At 53.9% G+C, this 22,372-nt stretch overlaps 1 protein-coding gene across 8 annotated transcripts in view; it reads right to left on the bottom strand.

The window, feature by feature from the left end:
* MYO1B (myosin IB) overlaps positions 1-22,372 on the bottom strand; it is a 158,554-nt gene that overhangs the window by 14,785 nt on the left and 121,397 nt on the right. For 2 of the 8 annotated variants that reach the window (XM_080667320.1, XM_080667317.1), the window contains exons 16-24: positions 18,701-18,901; positions 14,664-14,890; positions 12,598-12,798; positions 10,153-10,246; positions 8,718-8,867; positions 7,576-7,644; positions 4,647-4,733; positions 4,301-4,387; positions 2,078-2,164 (exon numbers count right to left, since the gene is read on the bottom strand). In XM_080667320.1, the coding sequence (XP_080523446.1) occupies positions 2,078-2,164; positions 4,301-4,387; positions 4,647-4,733; positions 7,576-7,644; positions 8,718-8,867; positions 10,153-10,246; positions 12,598-12,798; positions 14,664-14,890; positions 18,701-18,901 (1,203 nt within the window). The remainder of the gene's footprint in view (positions 1-2,077; positions 2,165-4,300; positions 4,388-4,646; positions 4,734-7,575; positions 7,645-8,717; positions 8,868-10,152; positions 10,247-12,597; positions 12,799-14,663; positions 14,891-18,700; positions 18,902-22,372) is intronic. The other 6 variants (XM_080667322.1, XM_080667318.1, XM_080667323.1 and 3 more) reach the window with 3 other exon arrangements.

The raw sequence follows: 22,372 nt of genomic DNA, 5'->3' as shown, positions 1-22,372 counted from the left end.
GAAATAACAGCTACATACCAGAGGAAGCCTGGTGACCAGAGGCTGACACAGAATCGGTTCCCTTCATGGGGTCACGGGGTCCTACAGGGCCTGCTGACCTTTGTCATCAATTCCACACGAATCACGTCATTTACAGGGCAAAACTACTGCTGTTACCAACGTCCTTCGTTACAGTAAAATGTATAAAATTACTATACTCCTGGGCTTCAGAGAAACGTAACCTTCTAATAATGGTAACATTAAATACTTCCGTTTTGATGGAAACTGGGGGGAGGGGGAAAGACGGTTACGTCCAGCCCCAGGACCTTCAGCTAAAACAGCGCTCACCTACACTCTGAATTCGGTTTCGAGGCTGCGAGCACACGCTCCTAACGTGTAAGTATTTCTGAAATCATACGCAGTTAGTTAAACCCAGAAAACTCGGTCATCGCGGAGGTAAAAATCCTGACTGGCGGTGTTTGTCCCATGCCTTATGGTCATCAGAATGCCAATCAGAGCAGGTGAATAAAATGGGACGTGAAATCCTTCGTTTGTTTTTTTTTTTAGAAAGTAGCTATAGACCTGGTTCAGAATTCTTAAAACAGAACATCTTAAATTCCTATTTAAAGTTCCTTCATTACTTTAAACATTCCTTGATAAATATTCAATGTAATCAATCAAGAAGGTGAATTTACTAAAAGCTGATGTGATAACACTTGCAGGGGAAGTGCACGTTATTCAAAGCAGAGTTTATGGATACTGCTAACGCTATTCAGACTCAAGGCCAATGGTCTCTGGATAATTCTCAAGTATTTAGAAAAAGATGAACTGTTATAATATTCAAGTAAAAATAACGAAGAGGAATAATGTCAAAGGGGACCTAATTGTCCCCAAAAGACATCTGGATGGCTCCCATTGGTGAGGAGCTGCTGAATGTTAGACAAAGGCCCGTCCTGACCGGGAGGCTCGGTCGGCTGGAGCGGCGTCCTGTACACCGGAAGAGGTTGCGGGTTCGATTCCCAGTCAGGGCACACACCTAGGTTGTGGGTTTGATCCCTGACTGGGGCGCGTATGCAAGGCAACCGAGGTTTCTCTCTTTCCTCCCTTTCCTTTCTCTCTGAAATCAATAAAACATATCCTCAGGTGAGGCTTAAAAAAGAAAACAAAGAAAGACAAAATCCTTACAATGTCTAAAGGTTTTCTCGAGGTTTTCCGGAGCTCAGAGTCTCATTTGCCTGCGTGCATCCTCACCTAAAGTAGGAAGCACTGCTTTGAAATACATTAGAAGCCTCACTGGCGTGTAAAGTCCTCTTATCTGTCAAAATCTGTACCTGTAAGCAGAATCCTTTGGTTCCTATGCTGAGCAACCAGACTGACGGTCACTTAGAGAAGGCTCCGCCCAGCAGCCATCAGAGCAGGGGAGGTGGGGGAAGGGCATCGGAGCCCCATCTCCTCCCCCCACCCCCGGACCCCCTCCCCCGGCCGGGCGGGCACTTCAGCTCAGCTGCTGAAATTCTGTCTCACGAATTAAAAAAACACGTCATCCTCCTAAAGATGACATAAAACAGAACTGCATAACGAAGCGTCTTAAATAAAGCATGCTGCATTGGCATTACTTTAAACCCAGTACTTAAAGAAACACACCACAGCCCGAGCAGGCTTGGCTCCGTGGTGGAAGCATCGGCCAATGGACCCAAGGATCGTGGGTCCGATTTCCAGTCAAGGGCACGTACCTCGGTTGCAGGGTCCCCAGCCCCGGCCGGAGCATGTGCGAGAGGCAACCGACCGATGCGTCTCTCTCACGTGGATGTCTCTTTCTCTTCTCTCCTCCTCCCTCCCTTCCACTCTCTCTAGCAATCAATGGAAAAGATATCCTTGGGTGAGGATTAAAAGTAATAATAAAAAGAAATAAAAACACGTATCACAACAAGATCAGAAAATATCAGTGCACAGCTTTGTTTTCAAAAGGAAACACCATCAGGCAAGATGGCCCGTCAGAGCCGGTGCAGACCCCTGAGCACGCGCACCGGCCGTTCCTCGGGGTTAGTGAGTGCGAGGCCCCTGGGCCCGCCCTGGACGGAGAGGAGGGGGGGAGTACCTTCAGTCCAAGCCAGTAAGCCCAAATGACAGCGACCGCATGCTTGCGCCTAGCCTCCTCCTTCAAGCGCTTCAACTCCCTCCGAGCCTAGAACGTTTCAGACGGAAAATGAGAGAGAGAGAGACAGCCCGATGCAGACAGCACACGGCCAGGAGGAGACGCCCACCGCAGAGGCCACTAGGAGCAAGCGTTCCAGGTGGCAGAGGGCCCTGCAGGCATGCCCACCCACAGGCTCGGCGTCAGGCCGGTGGAGACGGTCCCGGGGGAGGGCAGCCTGCGTGGCCCCGAGGGAGCACGCCTCCACCCCTAACTTCCATCCTATGCCTCCCCCCCCCCCCATTCACCCTCCCGCCTCACAGCCTGGAGCTCTGCGTGGCTCCTAAGAACTCCAGGACCCTGGCCTTTGCTGCCAGCCCAGGGGCTGAGGCGGAGGCCCGCCGACGTGCGTTCGGATGTGTAAAATGACAACCGTTGAAAACGGAAGGAATAAAGGTTGTTTCTCCCCCAAGTTCAACACAAACACACAGAGCTCAAAATTCCTCCCAGTGAGAACACGGGAAGTAGCGTGTTATCGAAACGTAATCTTCGCAAAGGCCCCAAGCGGGGAAATACGCTGAGATAAAAAGTGGAACAATTTGTAGGTTTAAAAAAAGCAATCTTAGGGACATGTTTGTGGGAGGCACGTGATGTTAAAGGGCAGGATTAACCAGGCACTGCCTTCACGTTGCATTGAGGGGCAGACCGGGACACGTGCCCACAATCTCCGCGTCCCTCTGCCTCGATCAGGGCTCTGTCCTCCTGTTTGCTAACGGGACTCGTCTGGCCCCAGCCGGTCTGGCTCCGTGGCTGAGCATCGGCCTGCGGACTGAAGGGTCCTGGGTCCGATTCCAGTCAAGGGCACATACCCAGGTTGCAGGCTTGGTCCCCAGCAGGGGGGTGCGCAGGAGGCAGCCGATCGATGATTCTCTCTCCTCACTGATGTTTCTATCTCTCTCTCCCTCTCCCTTCCTCTCTGAAATCCATGAAAATATATATTTTTTAAAAAGATAAAGGGACTGGACTAGTGTGTCCTTCACCGATTCCCAAGAGGAAACACACGGACAACTTTGGTGAGGTTGTGGCAAAATAGGACGGTTCTGTGGGCAAGTGTCCCCTCGTCTCGCCTTTCCCCCTGAGATGGGCTCAGAACGCTGAGAAGGTGACTTACAAACCCAGGACTGGGCTGCTACGTGGCTCACGTTTTTAGCAGGGACGACCTTTGGTTCCCTGAGTAACAAAATACTCCAAAGCCTCGGCCCCTTGGGGCACGTGAAATGTTCACAGCGCCCAGGACTCTGCCTGGGGGTCAGCGAGGGCCCCCAGAGGCCTTTGTTTCGGAAAACAACCAGCGGATGCGGAAATTCCTGAGATTCCTCCGTGGCCATCCCAGCTGGCTTTGTGTGGACGTGGCTTCCCATGAAATCACAGCTGGCAGCTCTCTGCTCAGAGACTATCTGGCTTAGGACAATCACTGGCTGCCAGGGCGCCCGGAACATCGCCTCATTCGCGGATTAATACGCTCTAAGGCCGTGGTCGGCAAACTCCTTCGTCCACAGAGCCAAATAGCAACAGGACAACGATGGAAATTTCTTTGGAGAGCCAAATGTTTTAAACTTCTCCTAACGCCACTTCCTCAAAATAGACTCGCCCAGGCCGTGGTATTTTGTGGAAGAGCCACCCTCAAGGGGCCAAAGAGCCGCCTGTGGCTCGCGGGCCGCGGTTTGCCGACCACGGCTCTAAGGCATGCGTTAAAGGGGTTTCTGCCGTCCACACGTGGCAGCAGCAGCTCCACGGAGGCCCAAACCCGAACATTCTCCACATGCCCCACCCCCCGCTCTCCCCACCCCCGCCTCCCCCTGGGATACCTCCGGAGAGCGGCCGGTACATGGCAGGGCAGGGGGAAGGGGGGGAACGGAAAAACTAAACATGCAAGCTATTGGAGAGTTTTAATGAAACAGCAACTACCCCAGCGCCTCATTAGTGAGCATCGTCTCGTTGGTCTATCTATGCATGCGCAGCTGCCCCCGGCACTAACGCCACCCACGGCTCCCGGCCCACTCGCGCCAGCCGTGAGGACGTGCACCGCGTGCGCCCTGCTCCCTGCAGCCATTCACCCTGACATGCGAGCTACCACGGGCTGATGACTGCCCATCCCGGGACGGGGGACGAGATGCGCATCAGTACCTTAGATCCAAGCCAGAAAGCCCAAATCACTGCAATAGCGTGTTTATTCCTAGCCTCCGCCTTCAGCCGGCTCAGTTCCCTCCGCGCCTGGAAGCGTGTGAAAAGGAGTGACAGAGAGCGTGAGGCGGGAAAGGTGGCTGCCGACGTTCAACGGAGAAGGAAGACGAGACAGACACCGGTCACCGCCACGCGGTCAACACGGGCGTGCGTGCCACCACCCGCACCGAGCGTCAGAGAGCGCAGAGGCAGCGCGTGCTCAGGAGCGTAGCCGGAACGGTCCTGCCCCGGGAGAGGGCCCCTCGCTCTGCACGCCCCGAGCCCCGCCGTGGCGGGCGGTCCGGCCCACCTGCGTCCCGTGCCAGTACGCCGCAATGGTGGTGGCGGCCTCCTCACAGCGCTTCTGGTGCTTCAGCTCCCGCAGGATTTTTCGGGCCTAAGGTGCAGAATCAGCCAGAAGAACACAAAGTTAGCCAAAAACGGGAGCCACAGTGACTTGAGAAAACCGGGAGAGACCGCCGTAATCCCCTCCTCACGTGAGGGACCGACAGCTTAGAGAAAAGGGAAAGGTGCACCTGGCGGTGTGGCTCTGTGGTTGGCGTCGACCTGTGAACCAAGAGGTCATAGTTCAATTCCCAGTCAGGGCACACACTCGGGTTGTGGGTTTGATCCCCAGTAGAGGGTGTGCAGGAGGCAGCCAATCCATGATTCTCATCATTGATGCTTCTACCTCTCTCCCTCTCCCTTCCTGTCTGAAATCAATAATATGTATATCTATCTATATATATGTAGTATAAATATATATATATATGCAAATAGCCTATGTAATAAAAGGCTAATATGCACATCGACCCAACAGCGGAACGACCAGTCACTATGATGCGCACTGACCACCAGGGGGCAGACGCTCAATGCAGGAGCTGCCCCCTGGTGGTCAGTGCGCTCCCACAGGGGGAGCGCCGCTCAGCCACAAGCCGGGCTCATGGATGGCGAGCACAGCGGCGGTGGCGCAAGCCTCTCCTGCCTCCACGGCAGCGCTAAGGGCCCCTCGGGGGTCCCGCACTGCAAGAGGGTGCAGGCCGGGCTGAGGGACCCCCCCCCCCCCAGTGCATGAATGTCATGCACCAGGCCTCTAGTCCTATCTAATAAGAGGGTAATATGCAAATTAACCATCACTCCGTCACAAAGATGGCAGCGCCCAATCCTCTCAGCCCCGCCGGAGTCCCCCAGTCCCGGGGGGGCGGCTGCTCAGAGTGGGCAGCGTGAGCTGCCTAGCAGAATGCTTGCTTCGTTGCTGCGGTAACAAGGCAAGCATTCCACCCCGGCCGCGGAGGGCCTCTGGGCAGCGGGTGTGGAGCGGCCAGGCCCCGCAGAGAGCTACCGGCACACGGATTTGTGTGCAGGGCTACTAGTATATAAATAAAAGGGAACGTTGCTAATTAGCCCAAAACGGACGATGAGAAGTCGTAAGTGAAAACACATCCAGCCCGACAGTGTAGCGGCCCCTGAGCCTGGGACAGCAGCCTCCCACGCCCGTGTGGGTCAGGGAAAACCGGGCCACAGCAAGACAGGCCGGCGCCCGTCAGCTAGAAGGAGCAGGCCTTACAACGAGGCTGCAGAATCTCCAACAATCCACCCAAACCCGTTCCATCGCTTTCCGCATTGTCGTCGGAGGACAGAACTGTAGCTATAGTTTTAATCAGCGATGTTTAAAGATCTGCTAATATGAAATTCTCACGTCCAAAAACGCTTCTCTCCAGCAGTTGCTGGAAACGGATCTTGTGGAGGCAGGAGGCCTGGCTGGAGGTGGGCTCTGCGTCCTGCCCCTGACGTCGCTGGACTGGAGACCCCACCCAGGACCCAGTCATGAGGCCAAAGACCCACCCGCAGGTGGTGACCGCACTTAGGCTACAGGCTCGGATTTGGTCTCTGGCATTTGCTGAGGGAGGACTCCAGCCCTGAGGCTGTTCACGGGCCCAGACAAAGGTCAACCGGCCACTAGACCCCTGGCCCAGGGGCCTATGTTCTTTTTTTAAAAATTCCTTATTGCTTAAAGTATTATAGCCCTAGCCAGTTTGGCTCAGCGGAGAGAGAGTCGGCCTCCAGAATGGAGGGTTCCAGGTTCGATTCTGGTCAAGGGCACATGGCCAGGTTGCAGGCTCGATCTCTAGCGTGGGGGCGTGCAGGAGGCAGCCGATCAATGATTCGCTCTCATCATTGGTGTTTCTATCTCTCTCTCCCCCTCTCCCTTCCTCTCTGAAATCAGTAACAATATATTTTAAAAAAGCAAGTATTACATATGTCCCCCTTTCCCCCATGGACCTCTCCTAGCCTCCCCGCGTATTGTGTGTGTCCACTGCTTATGCTCATATGCGTCCAGGCCTCTGCTCTGAAGGGGTTCCAGGCATGAGGACAACGTGAAGTAGCGGCTCCGGGTTCAGCCCAATCCACACAACCTCCGACAGGACGGGGTCAGCATAGGCCCGAGTACCTCTGACCCAGAGTGGGGTCAGCAACGCTTTCCGCAGGAGGCCTGCTGGCAAGAATGTTGGGCTTTGCAGGTCACTGACCACTCATCAGCTCCCCGCTGCAGCGCGAAGGCAGCCACAGGCAGGAGGCAGACGGAGGGGGCGTGGGTGACAGCATGAAGCTTTGTGTGCACCAACTGTGTCGTTCACATCTGCCTCAGTTTTAGGAAATTTGCATTTCACATCATTTTTTACATGAAACCGTCTTGTCTTTTAACAATGCTTTAAGAACATCAAACCCGTTCTTTGCTTTCCGGCTGGGCGATAACCAACGTTAGGCTACCGGTGGCCCGTAGTTTGCTGACCTCCAGACCAAGGAGGTGACCCACTGTTACCCACTCTCCCCACTAGAATGGCCAGAGCTCAGGATCTCCTGACCATGCGTTACAGGGCAGCGGAAAGATGACGGCCAGGAAGTCAGAGGAGGCGCGGGGGCCGGGAGAGCGAGGTCTGGGGGGGTGCACAGGTGCAGACCACCTGGGGCAGCTGACGACACACCGCCTCCCGCACCAGCAGGGCGAGAGGATGTCGAGGTCACGCACGGAATTAGTTCAAGGACTTCCTGCCCCGAGAACAAAGCTCTGGAAAAGAAGGCCGTTAGGAGGAAGCGGCCCAGACGCCCCACCAGGGCCCCAGCTGGCCAGTGTTTATCCTCCCGCCTGGCTGTTTAGGGCGCAGGCAGCAGACAGGAGCGACCCCCTGCAGGGACCCGAGAGCCCCAAGTAAAGAAGGCGCATTCTTTTCTCTCACCTTCCAGCCCCGGATGTAAGACTGGATCACCAGAGCCGAGTGCTTCGTCTGCTGATACCGCTTCTGTTGCTGGAGGAGGAAGGGGAGGTGTTAGCACACACAGGGGCGCAGCCCTGAGCACGCGGAACGGGGCCTTCCGGTGACATCGTTTACTGTATTACTTATCCGGAGTACCGCGGGGAGAGAGCATGTGGCTCACTTGGTGCCACTGCCTCTTGGTCACCCCTGTTCCTCCCGGAAACCAACATGTAAAGAAAACGAAACACCCAACAACCCCAAACCACGACCCGCACCCCTCGCTGGGCTGCACTTCCCAGGCAAGGAGCTCCCAGCAGCAGCCACGCGAGACCCCCCACCAGAAAGGGCCAAGTGTCTGAGAACTAAAGAAGGCCTTTAGCCAAACGCAAAATTCTACGAAAATGTGGCCTCAGCTTTCTGGAATTTAAAAGCCATTGTCAGCGCTGCTAACAAGAAATGGAGAAGAACCAATGATTTTGAAAAAACTGACTCTACCGTTGTCCAGGGGTTAAAGGACATAGTCTCCTTCGGTCCATGACCACGTTCAAGAGGGAGACGTCCCACCGTATCTACCCCAGTGGGAGGCGCGGTGACACACGGGAACGTGAGCTCTGACTGAAGACATCCTTCATTCCAATCCCACCGTGGCCACTTAGCAGCTGGGTGACCGTGGGCAAGCTCCCTAACGGTTCACGCCTTCGCTTTCTCCTCTTTACGAAGGAACCAGAGCCCTAGCCGGTGTGGCGCAGTGGGTAGAGCATCAGCCTGCTGACTGACGGGTCCTGAGTTCAAATCCGGTCAAGGGCACGCACCTGGGTTGCAGGCTCCTCCCCGGCCCGGGCCCTGGTTGGGGCTCGTGCAGGAGGCAACCCATCCATGTGTTTTCTCTCCCATGGATATTTCTCTGTCTTTCCCTCTCTCTCCCACTCTCCCTAAAAATCCCTGGGAAAATATCCTTGGGGGAGGACTTAAAAAAAAATTAAAAAAGAAATCTAAAGGAACCACAGGGGCACGCGTTTCACGGGCTCGCTGGGAGAGTCAGGCACGTGGAAAGGGCGTGCACAGAGAGCGCGTGAGGAATACTCGGCAGCAAGCCTGTCCCGGCAGCCGAGTGCGGGACTCACGGCGTATCTCCGGAACCAGGCGGCCACCACGATCTGGCTCCTGCGCATCAGCAGGAAGTGCGTGCGGCACTTCCACCCGCGGTAGATCTTCTGGATGAGCGTGGCCAGGTCCTCCAGCCGCTGCTTCCGCAGGTCCTCCAACTTGAACAGCTGCCAAGAAACGGGAGGTGGGCCCGTCACAAACCCAGCACATACTCATGGCATCCCGGACAGATGTTCCCGGGAGGTCAGAGGGCACGATGGTGGAGGCCACCGTGCTGAGATTAACAGGAGTAACCTGTCCGTCTTCATGACAGACACCACGGGCCACCGCCCACGGGGAAACGATTTTGACGAATTCACGCAGCACCCGCCATTTAGATTCTGGCGACTCGGCACTTGTGACGAATCAGAGGGCTGAGCGCCGCTCCGGTTTGCCTGCACACCATCCAGGAGGGTGCATTTATCAGTCAAAGAGAGGAGCTGGCCACACTCCTCTCAAACAACCACAACCCTTCCCAAATTCTCCAGATTTCCAAATCGCCAATCAGCTTTACGCGGACTGCACTTCGTCCCAGTCTATTCATTCGTAAAGCCTCCCTCAGAGTCCTACCAGGTAAAATTTTAAGTGTCTCTTTTTAACTTAAAAATTTTTTTGAGTGCCTTCCTATACTTCTAAATAATAGGGCTGTCTTTCCTTAAATTGTTAAATAATGCAGATATCACAAACGCAGACTGAGTTTATCTCCGACTCCTACGAATTAGCGAGGTTTTGTTGCTGCATGCACAGGATATGATTTCTCTCTTGGACGGCCTATCCGATCAAAGACGTGGATGTCTCATAAGAAACACACGTGCTTACAGCGGGAAGGTTAGGGAGAGGTGGGGGAAATAAGAGATCAACCAAAGGACTTAGATGCATGCATATAAGCATAACCAACGATGCAAAACATTGGGGGGTGAGGGCATGCTTGGGAGTGGGGGGTGGGCAATGGTAAGATATGTACACATATAATACCTTAATAAAAAAAAAATTAAAAAAGCCCTAGCCGGTTTGGCTCAGTGGATAGAGCGTCGGCCTGCGGACTGAAGGGTCCCGGGTTTGATTCTGGTCAAGGGCATGTACCTTGGTTGCGGGCACATCCCCAGTAGGGGGCGTGCAGGAGGCAGCTGATCAATGCTTCTCTCTCATCGATGTTTCCATCTCTCTATCCCTCTCCCTTCCTCTCTGTAAAAAAATCAATAAAATATATTTAGAAAAAAGAAAAAAGAAAAAAAGAAACACGTGCTCTGCCATGACCCCTCACTTGCCCGTCCTCTTGGGCATTCGAGATAAAAACGAGAACGGGGCGTTCTCGGCAGCATCAGGGGTCATGTCCCCAAGTGGAACAGACTTTGAGGACCTGTCCATGTGATGACGACGTACGTTCAGAGTGGAAAGGTTTCGACGGCATACCGTTCTCGGGTTCCGGATGAATATCTTGGATCGACCGAAGGAATATTCTTCCTCAGGAATCTCCAGTTCATTAAACAGCACCTCCACACCGGGCCTATAAAACAATGAAAACAGTGAGTGTTCCGAGTCACAGAAACAGTTTATCTGATCTGAAATCACGCTATCACATTCCCAGTGGCACCAAACAGTAGTTCCATTCCCAAGCAGAACAATCGCTCTTTCAGGGAGTATTCTTCTATCGAAGAACCAAGACGGAACTCCACAAATTAAACCTAGTCCAGGAGATGCCAAGAGAGCAAATTTGGGTTCAGAACTGCATATTCTAAGAAAAGGTGGTAGGACGGCCAATGTCTTGATTTCATTCGCAGAAGCAACACTTGTATCAAATATACCCACAGCAACGGACCCACCGGGCCAGGAGGGTGTGTATGGGACTCAGACCTATTATTAACTCACTCCGTTGATTCTTAAAGACATTTTAAACATTGCTTCTGCCCATCAGGGTGTGGACAGAGCCCGAGAGAGAGTGCTAAGTGCCGGACGATGGGGAGCATGGGACGTGGGCCTCCAGGGCGGGAGGAGCAAGGCCTGGGCGTGGCTGACCTCTCTGTCCTGGACCCTGGCTTCAACATCAGTCTTTACAACTGAACACCCCACCACCTGCGGGCCGAGCACCAGGCAGGGTCAGACCCCTGGCCTGTGTGTTGGTGCCCACTGACCATGAACCCGGAGGTCAGTCCTGAGAACTGAACCAGCACCAGGACCCACGTTCCTCGGGTGTTCCGTTATACACGGGAGACCACACCCCGCGGCTGGAGTTCATCTCCCCGAATACGGGGGCGTGTCTAATGCTGCCGGGGTTCCCGTGAGAGGCCAGGCCCAGGGAACTGCACCGGTGACACGGGCACAGCGCAAGGGCAGCCCCCAAGGACAAGCCCCCGTCCTGCCGAGGCTGCAGCACAGGCCCGCCGGCTTCCTGGAGCGGTCGGGAGTTTCCGCCGCCCGCAGGAAAGGGCAGCCCACCTGGCGTGGCTCAGGGGCTGAGCATCGACCTATGAACCAGGAGGTCACAGTTCGATTCCCGGTCAAGGCACATGCAGGTTGTGGGCTGGATCCCCAGGAGGGGGTGTGCAGGAGGCAGCCGATCCATGATTCTCTCTCATCATTGATGCTTCTCTCCCTCTCTCCCTCTCCCTTCCTCTCTGAAATCAATAAAATGTATTAAAAACAAAAAAGGAAAGGGGTGACTTCATTGACTGGTAAAAGCAGAAGGAGGGTCACTAACAGGCAAGGCCTGACTTCGCTCTGGCGGCGACCCCCCGTTTCCCCCCGCTCCCAGCACAGCAGTTCACCCTGCACATGGAGAGCGCCGGGGGCTGCCCCAGGGAGCGGCCTGCCGTGGCCCAGGTTCCGCCTGAGACTGGATGGGCGAGCGCCATCAGGGCCGGGGAGGCGTACATATATTTTATTATGTATATGCCTCTGAGGATGGCCCCCGCCTCCCATAACCTCCCATCTAGCTCTGCCAGCAAAGACACTGACACCTTGGACTCTAGCTGCTCCCAATGGGTGCAGACGTGGGTAAAAAGTGGGACCCTCACTCCCACCCCCGGACTCTCTCTGGGGTTAATCCCCCCTCTGGGGGACGGGCTGAGAGCAGTGATCCAACATGCCTGTCCAACTGTACCCTCCACGACTCCACACAAATGCACTGATCAATTATGAACCCCTCCTAAGTGACCACAGGACAGGCAAGTTGCCAATGTGGGTTTGTAAGCCCTGTTCTGACCTTAAAGAAAACTGAGACTTCCGCGCTGACCGGTTTGGCTCAGTGGAGCAGGGGTCCTCAAACTTTTTAAACAGGGGGCCAGGTCACTGTCCCTCAGACCATTGGAGGGCCGGACTATAGTTTAAAAAAACAAACTATGAACAAATTCCTATGTGCACTGCGGGCCCGGGACGCGTCGGCTGCTAAGCAGGACAGGCAGCAGCACCCGGCGGGCCGGATCAATGTCCTCGGCGGGCCGCATGTGGCCCGCGGGCCGTAGTTTGAGGACGCCTGGGATAGAGCGTCGGCCTGCGGACTGAAGGGTCCCAGGTTCGATTCCGGTCAAGGGCATGTACCTTGGTTGTGGGCACATCCCCAGTAGGGGGTATGCAGGAGGCAGCTGGTCGATATTTCTCTCTCATCGATGTTTCTAACTCTCTATCTCTCTCCCTTCCTCTGTAAAAAAATCAATAAAGTATATTAAAAACAAACAAAAACAAAACTGAGACTTCTATAATTAATTAAGGGTTAGCACAGAATGACCCCGGATGGAAGAGGGTACGAAGCCGAGATTCCATCCATGTTTCATACACTTGTTCTGCCTAGGAGCATGTGAATACCACAGGCGACCCGTGTGCTTTAAGACCTCATCGCTAAGCACGGCCGATGATGCTCACCTTGCCGGCCCTCTCCAGTGAGGCCACGTCTGCTTGCACAGCATCTTGTACCTCTCCAGGCACGGCTCGTAGGCCTGCCTGAAGGCGTAGCCGGCCCTGCGCACGCGCACGTTCTCCAGGAGGCCCAGGTACCGGATCTGGTGGCACACCAGGGCCTCGCTGAAGATGTGAGCTGCTTTCTTGTCATTTGGTTTGATGCACCTGAAAGGTAACCGAGGCGTTAAACCCTGTCTCCAGGGACAGCATCCGTCTGGGTTCCACAAGGTGGGAGATGGGTACTTATTACCCTTGGGGAACCCAGTCATTTCTCTTGAAATTATTTCAAATCATTTTCCAAAAGCCTAAAAATTAAGGCACTACCTACACTGCCATAAAAAAACAAGTCCTGCCCCGGCTGGTTTGGCTCAGGGGATAGAGTGTCGGCCTACGGACTGAAGGGTCCCGGGTTCGATTCCCAGTCAGGGCACATGCCCGGGTCGCAGGCTCGATCCCCAGGAGGGGGTGTGCAGGAGGCAGCCGATCAGTGATTCTCTCTCATCATTGATGTGTCTCTCTGTCCCGCTCCCACAATGACCTGATGAGTCCCACTGCCCTTTCGCCGAGTGAAAGAAGTCTGACATGGAGGACACTTTTCATGATCCCCTTGTGACGCGCAGAGAACTTCTGGTTAGAAATCAGTCCTGCTGCCACCCCTGGGGAGGGGTGCGAGGGGAGGGACAGGGACGGGACAGGGACCTTCTGGGTAATGGAAATGTTGTGTATCTTGGTCTGAATGGGTCACACATATGTGAAACTTCAACAAGCTGTACAATGAGCACTCCTGTGCTTGGCCATATTTTATTACGCATATATCTCAATGAAAGGATTAAAAACATGGTGTCATGCCCCGCCGGTGTGGCTCAGTGGTTGAGCATCGACCCTTGAACCCAGAGGTCACGGGTTCGATTCCCGGTCAGCGAACATGCCTGGGTTGGGGGCTCGAGCCCCAGTAGGGGGTGTGCAGTAGGCAGCCGATCAATGTTCCTCTCTCTCTATCCCTCTCCCTCTCTCTCTAAACATCAATAAAAACATGTTTAAAAGAAAGCAACACGGTGTCTCTATGTCCTTGTACTTCCTTCCTTTTTAATAGGGCACCAAAGGATGACATCTACGCTTTTAAAAAAAGAAATCAGAGAGAAACTGGTCCTAAGGTTCCTGGTTATCTTCTTATGAAACCAGGATTTTTACCTAATTAATACGTTCTACCCCGACTGCAATCGAACCAGGGGATTTTGCCTGCTTATTTGTTGCTAAGATATTATTAGGTAAACAAGCCAAACACAAACACGTTCCTCCCTGTCTCCTGGTAACTGAATTCTCAGACTATAGAAGGCGCGTGGGTGTGGGTGTGGGTGTGGGTGTGCGTGTGTGGATGGAACCTGGCCCTGACACACACCTCCTGGTATCTCGCTCCCCAGATGCCCCAAGAGCGACTCTGCTCCTCGCAGTCTCCCCCGAACCTGAGGGCTAAGATGCCCGAGATGCAGGGAGAGCCCAGAGGCCTTCTCCGAGTATCGCTATTGCCAACCTCCCGCCGGGTTAGCAATGACTGCTTCTTCCCGGCCTGGCCCGTCAGCCCCACAGGACAGAAGTTGCACTAAGACCCCCCGCCCACCCCCGCTCCAACGCGCCAAGTTAACATAAAACAAACCCAGAATGATCCAACCGTTTATGCAGAACCTTACCAAAAATTTGCATATTGCTTATCTTATTAAAACTAAGAACGTATCTTATTCAATATCTTTAAATAACTTACTAAAAAGTACAGGAAGTTGAGGCCCCTCCCTGTGCCAACAACCCAATTTCATTAACTATCTATGCCTCCTTCCCCCTCTCTTTTCAATCCCTTACTGGGGGGAGGGGGGGGCCCTGGGGCATTTTTTAAGCAAGCCTGGGACACTGTCATCTGATCTGTGCGTGCTTTCGTCACCCTCTGCTGGGCTACGCGGAGGCTGAGCCAACAGGACAGGGCTCTCCCTGGAGAGGCCTCCCCCGTGAACGGCCAGGAAGCTGGGGGCCCGAAGTACCGAATGTAGTTGGGGTTCTTGGTCTGCAGGTTTTTCATCAGCGTGGCCACGGACGCCTTGAACTGCGAGCCGGCTGTCGGGGGCCTCTTCAGGTTGATCTTGGTGGGGTTTCCCTCGGGGAACAGAGACTTGATGAGGGTGTGGCCGGCCTTCCACATGGCCTGGGACAGGTCTCGGTAGAGAAGGTCATTGTTTTTGTCAACAAATCCTTCCACCTGGTACAGCACCTATGAGCAACACGAGACTCAGCAACCGACACTCGCACGCCAGGATGTCAAGCCACAGGTGAAATATTCCTGGACTAGCTAATATTGCCAGACTAGCTAATATCCCGGACCAGCTAATATTCCCGGACTAGCTAATATCCCGGACTAGCTAATATCCCGGACTAGCTAATATCCCCGGACTAGCTAATATCCCGGACTAGCTAATATCCCCGGACTAGCTAATATCCCCGGACTAGCTAATATCCCCGGACTAGCTAATATCCCGGACTAGCTAATATCCCCGGACTAGCTAATATCCCCGGACTAGCTAATATCCCCGGACTAGCTAATATCCCCGGACTAGCTAATATCCCCGGACTAGCTAATATCCCGGACTAGCTAATATCCCCAGACTAGCTAATATCCCGGACTAGCTAATATCCCCAGACTAGCTAATATCCCCGGACTAGCTAATATCCCCGGACTAGCTAATATCCCCGGACTAGCTAATATCCCCGGACTAGCTAATATCCCCGGACTAGCTAATATCCCCGGACTAGCTAATATCCCCGGACTAGCTAATATCCCCAGACTAGCTAATATCCCGGACTAGCTAATATCCCCAGACTAGCTAATATCCCCGGACTAGCTAATATCCCCGGACTAGCTAATATCCCCGGACTAGCTAATATCCCGGACTAGCTAATATCCCCGGACTAGCTAATATCCCCGGACTAGCTAATATCCCCGGACTAGCTAATATCCCGGACTAGCTAATATCCCCGGACTAGCTAATATCCCCGGACTAGCTAATATCCCCGGACTAGCTAATATCCCCGGACTAGCTAATATCCCGGACTAGCTAATATCCCCGGACTAGCTAATATCCCGGACTAGCTAATATCCCCGGACTAGCTAATATCCCGGACTAGCTAATATCCCCGGACTAGCTAATATCCCCGGACTAGCTAATATCCCCGGACTAGCTAATATCCCCGGACTAGCTAATATTCCCGGACTAGCTGATATTCCCGGACTAGCTAATATTCCCGGACTAGCTAATATCCCAGTGTCTTCTTTCCCATCAGATCCCCAACACGTGAGTCACCCTCTGATGCCGAATGAGCATCCAAGTTTAAATGCCAACTGTCTAAATCACGGAAGAGTTTTAAATAAATTCTATTACCATTCAGGATCTGCAAGAATAAATTCCAAAAATGTTAGGCTTAGCATTTTCAAAGGATTTTCTTTTTTTTGGTGTTTGAGCACATTTTTGAGGTTTTACTTTTATTTTTTTTTAGTTCACATGTGCCAATTCTAGTCTGTTTAAAAGCAGACGGGAAGACCCAGCCAGTATGGCTCAGTGGTTGAGTGTTGACTTACGAACCAGGAAGTCACGGTTCGATCCCCGGTGTGGGGTGGGCAGGAGGCAGCCGATCAATGATTCTCTCTCATCACTGATGTTTCTATCTCTCTCCCTCTCCCTTCCTCTCTGAAATCAATAAAAATATACTTGGAAAATAAAGAAGTGCACAGGAGGAAATAAAGTAGACATAAGATTAAATTTTCATCGACATCCCAAGCCAGCAGCAAAATTGACCAGAAAAGTATCTTTTAATAACCTAGGCCAGTGGTCGGCAAACTGCGGCTCGCGAGCCACATGCGGCTCTTTGGCCCCTTGAGTGTGGCTCTTCCACAAAATACCACAGCCTGGGCGAGTCTATTTTGAAGAAGTGGCGTTAGAAGAAGTTTAAGTTTAAAAAATTTGGCTCTCCAAAGAAATTTCAATCGTTGTCCTGTTGATATTTGGCTCTGTTGACTAAGGAGTTTGCCGACCACTGGCCTAGGCTAATGAAGAAAATAAAGTACAAGTTTCAACATTTTAAAATTAAAGGTAGGTCAGAGACTATATACTTCATTTTTACTAATACATAATTAAGAATTATTTCCCCTTTGGAGTTTGCAACCTTATTTATAACAAAATAAATATTAACTACATTCAATATTCTTTTAGGAGTACAAAAAATTAATCTATTATTAAAACTGTTTTTAACATATATATATATATATATATATAACATAAAAAATTAATTTTCCCAAATATTAAGCAAATGAGTGTTTTTTTTTAAAGTAGATATTTTCCCATGTCATTTCTAAATCTAAGAATATTTTTTCCTAAGTGGTTTGTGCTTTTAAAACCTTATTACTTTAATGTTTACTGCCAAATCCCCTTTATTTGTGTTGATAGATCTTTTTTATAGGACAGCTCAGAGCTTGAAAATAATAGAACCATTTTTTAAAACACATTCGAACTCTTTCATGAAGTTCACCGGCTTTCCTTTCAGCCTGAGCATTAGGGAGATTTTGCTCAACATGGTCCAGATTCTATGGAACATTTCCTGATCCTACTGTTTACTTTTCCATGGTTCAGTTGCAGCTGGCATTCAATCTCCTGTTAGTTTCAGGTGCACAGCACGGTGCTTAGACATCGTGTAACCTATGACGTGAACCCTGATACGCCTGGTATCCATCCGACCCCACACAGTTAGTACACGATCATTGACTCCATTCCCGTGGTCCTACCCTCTGGCAGCTCAGCTGATCCTCACGAGTTGGCGGTGGGCCGATGCCCGCTCTGAGGCCCGGTCTCCAGGCCCCCCTACCCTGCTGGTGCCCACCTTGCCGGCCCCCCCACCTTACCCTGCTGCCCGCCTGCCCCCATCTCATCCTGTCCCCCTACCTTGCTGCCCCCACCTTACCCTGCCCCCTACACCTTGCCGCCCCCCCCACACCGCCCCCTACCTTACCGGCCACCCCTCACCCCCCTACCTTGCCGGCCCCCCCTCACCCCGCCCCCTACCTCACCCCCCTACCTTGCTGGCCCCCCTCACCCCACCCCCTACCTTGCTGACCCCCACTCACCCCGCCCCCTACCTTGCCGGCCCCCCCTCACCCCACTCACCCTGCCCACTACCTTGCTGGCCCCCCTCACCCCACCCCCTACCTTGCTGGCCCCCCCTCACCCCGCCCCCTACCTTGCTGGCCCCCCCTCACCCCGCCCCCTACCTTGCTGGACCCCCCCTCCCCCTACCTTGCCAGCCTCCCCCTCACCCCGCCCCCTACCTTGCTGGCCCCCCCTCACCCCGCCCCCTACCTTGCTGGACCCCCCCTCCCCCTACCTTGCCAGCCTCCCCCTCAGCCCCCTATCTTGCCGGCCCCCCCACCTTGCCGGCCACCCCTCACCCCGCCCCCTACCTTGCCCGCCCCGCTCCCCCCTACCTTGCCCGCCCCCCTCCCCCCTACCTTGCCCGCCCCCCCCGCACCTTGCCCGCCCCCCCCACCTTGCCCGCCCCCTCCCCCCTACCTTGCCCGCCCCCCCCCCACCTTGCCCGCCCCGCTCCCCCCTACCTTGCCCGCCCCCCCCCTACCTTGCTGGACCCCCCCGCCCCCTACCTTGCCAGCCTCCCCCTCAGCCCCCCTATCTTGCCGGCCCCCCCTCACCCCGCCCCCTACCTTGCCCGCCCCCCCCCCTACCTTGCCCGCCCCCCCCCTACCTTGCCCGCCCCCTCCCCCCTACCTTGCCCGCCCCCCCTACCTTGCCCGCCCCCCCCCACCTTGCCCGCCCCCCCCCTACCTTGCCCGCCCCCCCCTACCTTGCCCGCCCCCCGCCCCCTACCTTGCCCGCCCCCCTCCCCCCTACCTTGCCCGCCCCCCCCCACCTTGCCCGCCCCCCGCCCCCTACCTTGCCCGCCCCCCGCCCCCTACCTTGCCCGCCCCCCGCCCCCTACCTTGCCCGCCCCCCGCCCCCTACCTTGCCCGCCCCCCCCCTACCTTGCCCGCGTAGTGCTGGATGCGGAAGCAGCTGTGCGGCAGGGAGGTGTCGTTGAGGAAGCGCGAGCACCTGCTCATCCTGCTCTCGAAGTGCTGGTGGGTGGCGCACACCTGGTTCAGCTTCTCCAGGAAGGTGTCGTCGGTGACGGTGCCGGGCCGCAGGCACTCCTCATCCAGCATGGCCAGGATCCCGTTGGTGTTCTGGGGGAGAGAGAGGGGGGGGGTCCTGGGGGTCCCTTCCCGCCTCACCGCACCATCCCCAAGGGCGCCAGCCCACAGTCACCCGAGCCCGAGGAACCCGCTCACGCACAGGAGCAGCAGGAAGCAGACAAGGAACAGCCACAGAGGCCAGCGCGCCCACAGTGCCCGGGGGTGTGTGTGTGGGGGGCTCACACTGTGCCAGTCCCCGCACCCGGGCCCCCCCCACAGAACAGGGCTTCGGCGTCACCGTGCCCCGCAGCTGGCTGAGAGCTGAAATCCACACGGTTAGGAACAGGCGCGTGAGGCCTCCGACTCCAAAACAAACACAAAGTCAGAAACTCAAGTGGCGGACGACAGTCCCTACAACACGTGGTCACGGACCGCAAAGCCCGGGTCCGGGGCCTGCGATCGGTTCCGAGCTTGAGGGAAACAAACTAAAAAAGTGGCCCCGGGCGCCGCTTTGAACGATCAAAGCCATCGAGCTGTGTTGGAAGGATGTCTGCTGAGCATGAAATTCAGCTCCACGTAAGACGTCTGCGTGGATGTCAAACACGAGGGAGCACGGGTTGGGCACCAGACCCTGTGATCATACTCATCCCAAGAGCAGGGAACCCCCGAAACTGGGCCGGAGACCAGCATCTTCTGCTCTGCCCCTACGTCCGCCTCTCGGGTCCCTGGGCGTCCACTCCGAGGACGATCCGCCCCAGTGACCTTGGACCCCGCCCCGTCCAACAGGGAAGTCCCCGTGGAAGTCACAGGGCCATAACATCCTCGGCCCAGCATGTATTCAATCACACCAAACCCCGGGACGTGCGGGCTTGCAGGAACGAGGGTGTGGAACAGCCCCCGAGGAAGCTTCATTGTTAGGTGATTCTGGAAGGAAACGCTTCCTTTAAGGACCCCGGCTCCCACGTGACCTCAGATCGAGTTTCTTCCATCACACACACAAGGGGAATTTCGGCTGAGAAAATCTAGTTAAATTTAGCGTATTACCACTGTTGTTTTTCCTTCTTAAAGAGAAATAATTAAGTGCAATGCTATGTTTATGAAGGGAAACGTGTTAGTCATGACTTCCGGGAGTTAAACTCCACGCAGAAAATTACCTCGGTCACAAAATTTATGGGGAAAAGCTTTTAGAAAAATCCACTGATTTTCCGCAGGTCAGACGAGTGTTTTGAATTGCTTAAGAACGTCGGCGTTCACATTCCAACACCGTTCAGATGTTTCCAAACGAAGTTCACTTTTTAATTGAAAACTAGTGATGCTTTAGAATATTGGGATTTTTTGTTTTGTTTTGTTGGTGTTTTTTAAATATATTTTACAAATCTGTGCACCGGTGGGGTCCCTCAGCCTGGCCTGCACCTTCTCGCAATCTGGGACCCCTTGGGGAATGTCGGAGGCCCAGTGCACGGGTTCGGCCCGATCCCTGCAGGCCAGGCCAAGGGACCCCACCGGTGCACAAATCCATGCACCAGGCCTCTAATATGCATATATAAGATCTTTGATTAATCTCTTCCACCCTTCCCTCTGAGATTCATCAGTCTATTCCATGTTTCTATGCCTGTGCATTGAGCATCTGCCCCCTGGTGGTCAGTGCGTGTCATAGCTACCGGTCGAACGGTCAAATGATCGCTTAGGCTTTTATATAGAGAGATTGGTTTTTACAGAGAGGAAGGGTGAAGGATAGAGTTAGAAACATCTATGAGAGAGAAACATCAATCAGCTGCCTCCTGCACACCCCCTAACCGGGGATGTGCCTGCAACCAAGGTACATGCCCTTGACTGGAATCGAACCTGGGACCCTTCAGTCCTCAGGCCAACGCTCTATCCATGGAGCCAAACCGGTTAGGGCTAGAATACTGTTTTTAATGTTTGGTTTCATCAAAAATTCATCTCTCAGGAATGACTGAGAGAGAAAAAATACTGGCTAATTACATACTTTCTAAAAGGACTGTGAACCGTGACTAGGAAGGGACAGGCTGGACTTGGAGCGCCTGTAACCACATTCCTGGAGCACGGCTCTCACCCACGGCTGGCATGAAGGCTGCAGGACGGTAAAGGTCACGCACTGTTTCTGATTACTTTGCTATCAAGGCCAGGATGGTTCGTCATCCTAAGCACAAAACAAGAGTTCCCAGGTTTTCACGAACAAATCCATGTTCCTGCAAGCAACTCAACCTATATAATAAAAGGCTAATATGCAAATCGACCGAATGGCAGAATGACCGGTCGCTATGATGTGCACTGACCACGAGGGGGCAGATGCTCAACGCAGGAGCTGCCCCCTGGTAGTCAGGGTGCTCCCACAGGGGGAGCGCCGCTCAGCCAGAAGCCGGGCTCATGGCTGGCGAGTGCAGCAGCAGCGGCGGGAGCCTCTTCCGCCACCGCCGAAGCGCTAAGGATGTCCGACTGACATCTTAGGCCCACTCCCCGCGGGATCCAGGACTGCGAGAGGGCACAGGCCGGGCTGAGGGACACCCCCCACCGAGTGCACGAATTTCGTGCACCGGGCCTCTAGTTTATATATGATGTGAAAACAAAAATCTTACATTTTGGAAAGTTTACTAACAAGTATCCAGTAATTTCTTACACTTTCAAGCCTTTCCCCACATACATACACACATTTGTGTCACCTGAGAAATCCCGCGGCCGTGGCCACCTGTGAAGCCACACGTGCAATCTCCCCCCTCAACACATGCTCCGAACCAATGCGGGGCTTACACCTGAACCACTCCCGGGGCCCTCAACTCCGCTCCAGAGGTTGTCCCTTTATCTTCGAATACCATGCTTTTTAAAAAAAATGTAATGAATACATTGTCCAGCTTTCTTCAGATGTCACTGACATGCGTCACGTCAAGTTTAAGGTGGACAACCTGTGGATTTGATACGCATACACTGCAGCATGATTACCAACGCAGCCACAGCCGTTGGCTAACGTCGCTGTCACTACAACAATCACCATTTCCTTGTGTGGTGAGAACACGTAAGACCTGCTCTCTTAGCGACTCCAAGTACATAATGCAGTATTGTCAGCTCCAGTCCAACGCTGTACTTTACCTCCCCAGAGCCTAATCCTCTTATAACTCCCATTTCCCCACCCCCAGATCCTGGCAACCGCCACTGCACCGTTTCTCTGAGTTTGGCTTTTTTTAGATCCCAGATATTAGTGCTGTCCTATAGCATCTGTCTTTGTCTGGCTTCTCTCACAGAGCATCAGGTCCTCAAGGTCTATCCCGGTGGTAAGTGGCAGGACTTCCTGCTTGGTCATAGCTGAATAATACTCATACGTTTACTCACATCACACCTCCTTTAACCACTCATCCACCGAGGAAGACTCGGGTCACTCCCAGGTCCTGCCTATGGCAGCTAATGCTGCAACGAACATGGGAGGGCAGACCTCTCTCCAGGATCCCGACTCCACTTCCTTTGGCTGTAAACCCAGCAGGGGAATGGCTGGATCTTCTGGCTGCT

Source organism: Plecotus auritus (assembly GCF_963455305.1).
Source record: "Plecotus auritus genome assembly, chromosome: 5".
NCBI lineage: Eukaryota > Metazoa > Chordata > Mammalia > Chiroptera > Vespertilionidae > Plecotus > Plecotus auritus.
The sequence above is the reverse complement of the archived record's forward strand: the minus strand, read 5'-3'. Positions and strand labels throughout refer to the sequence as shown.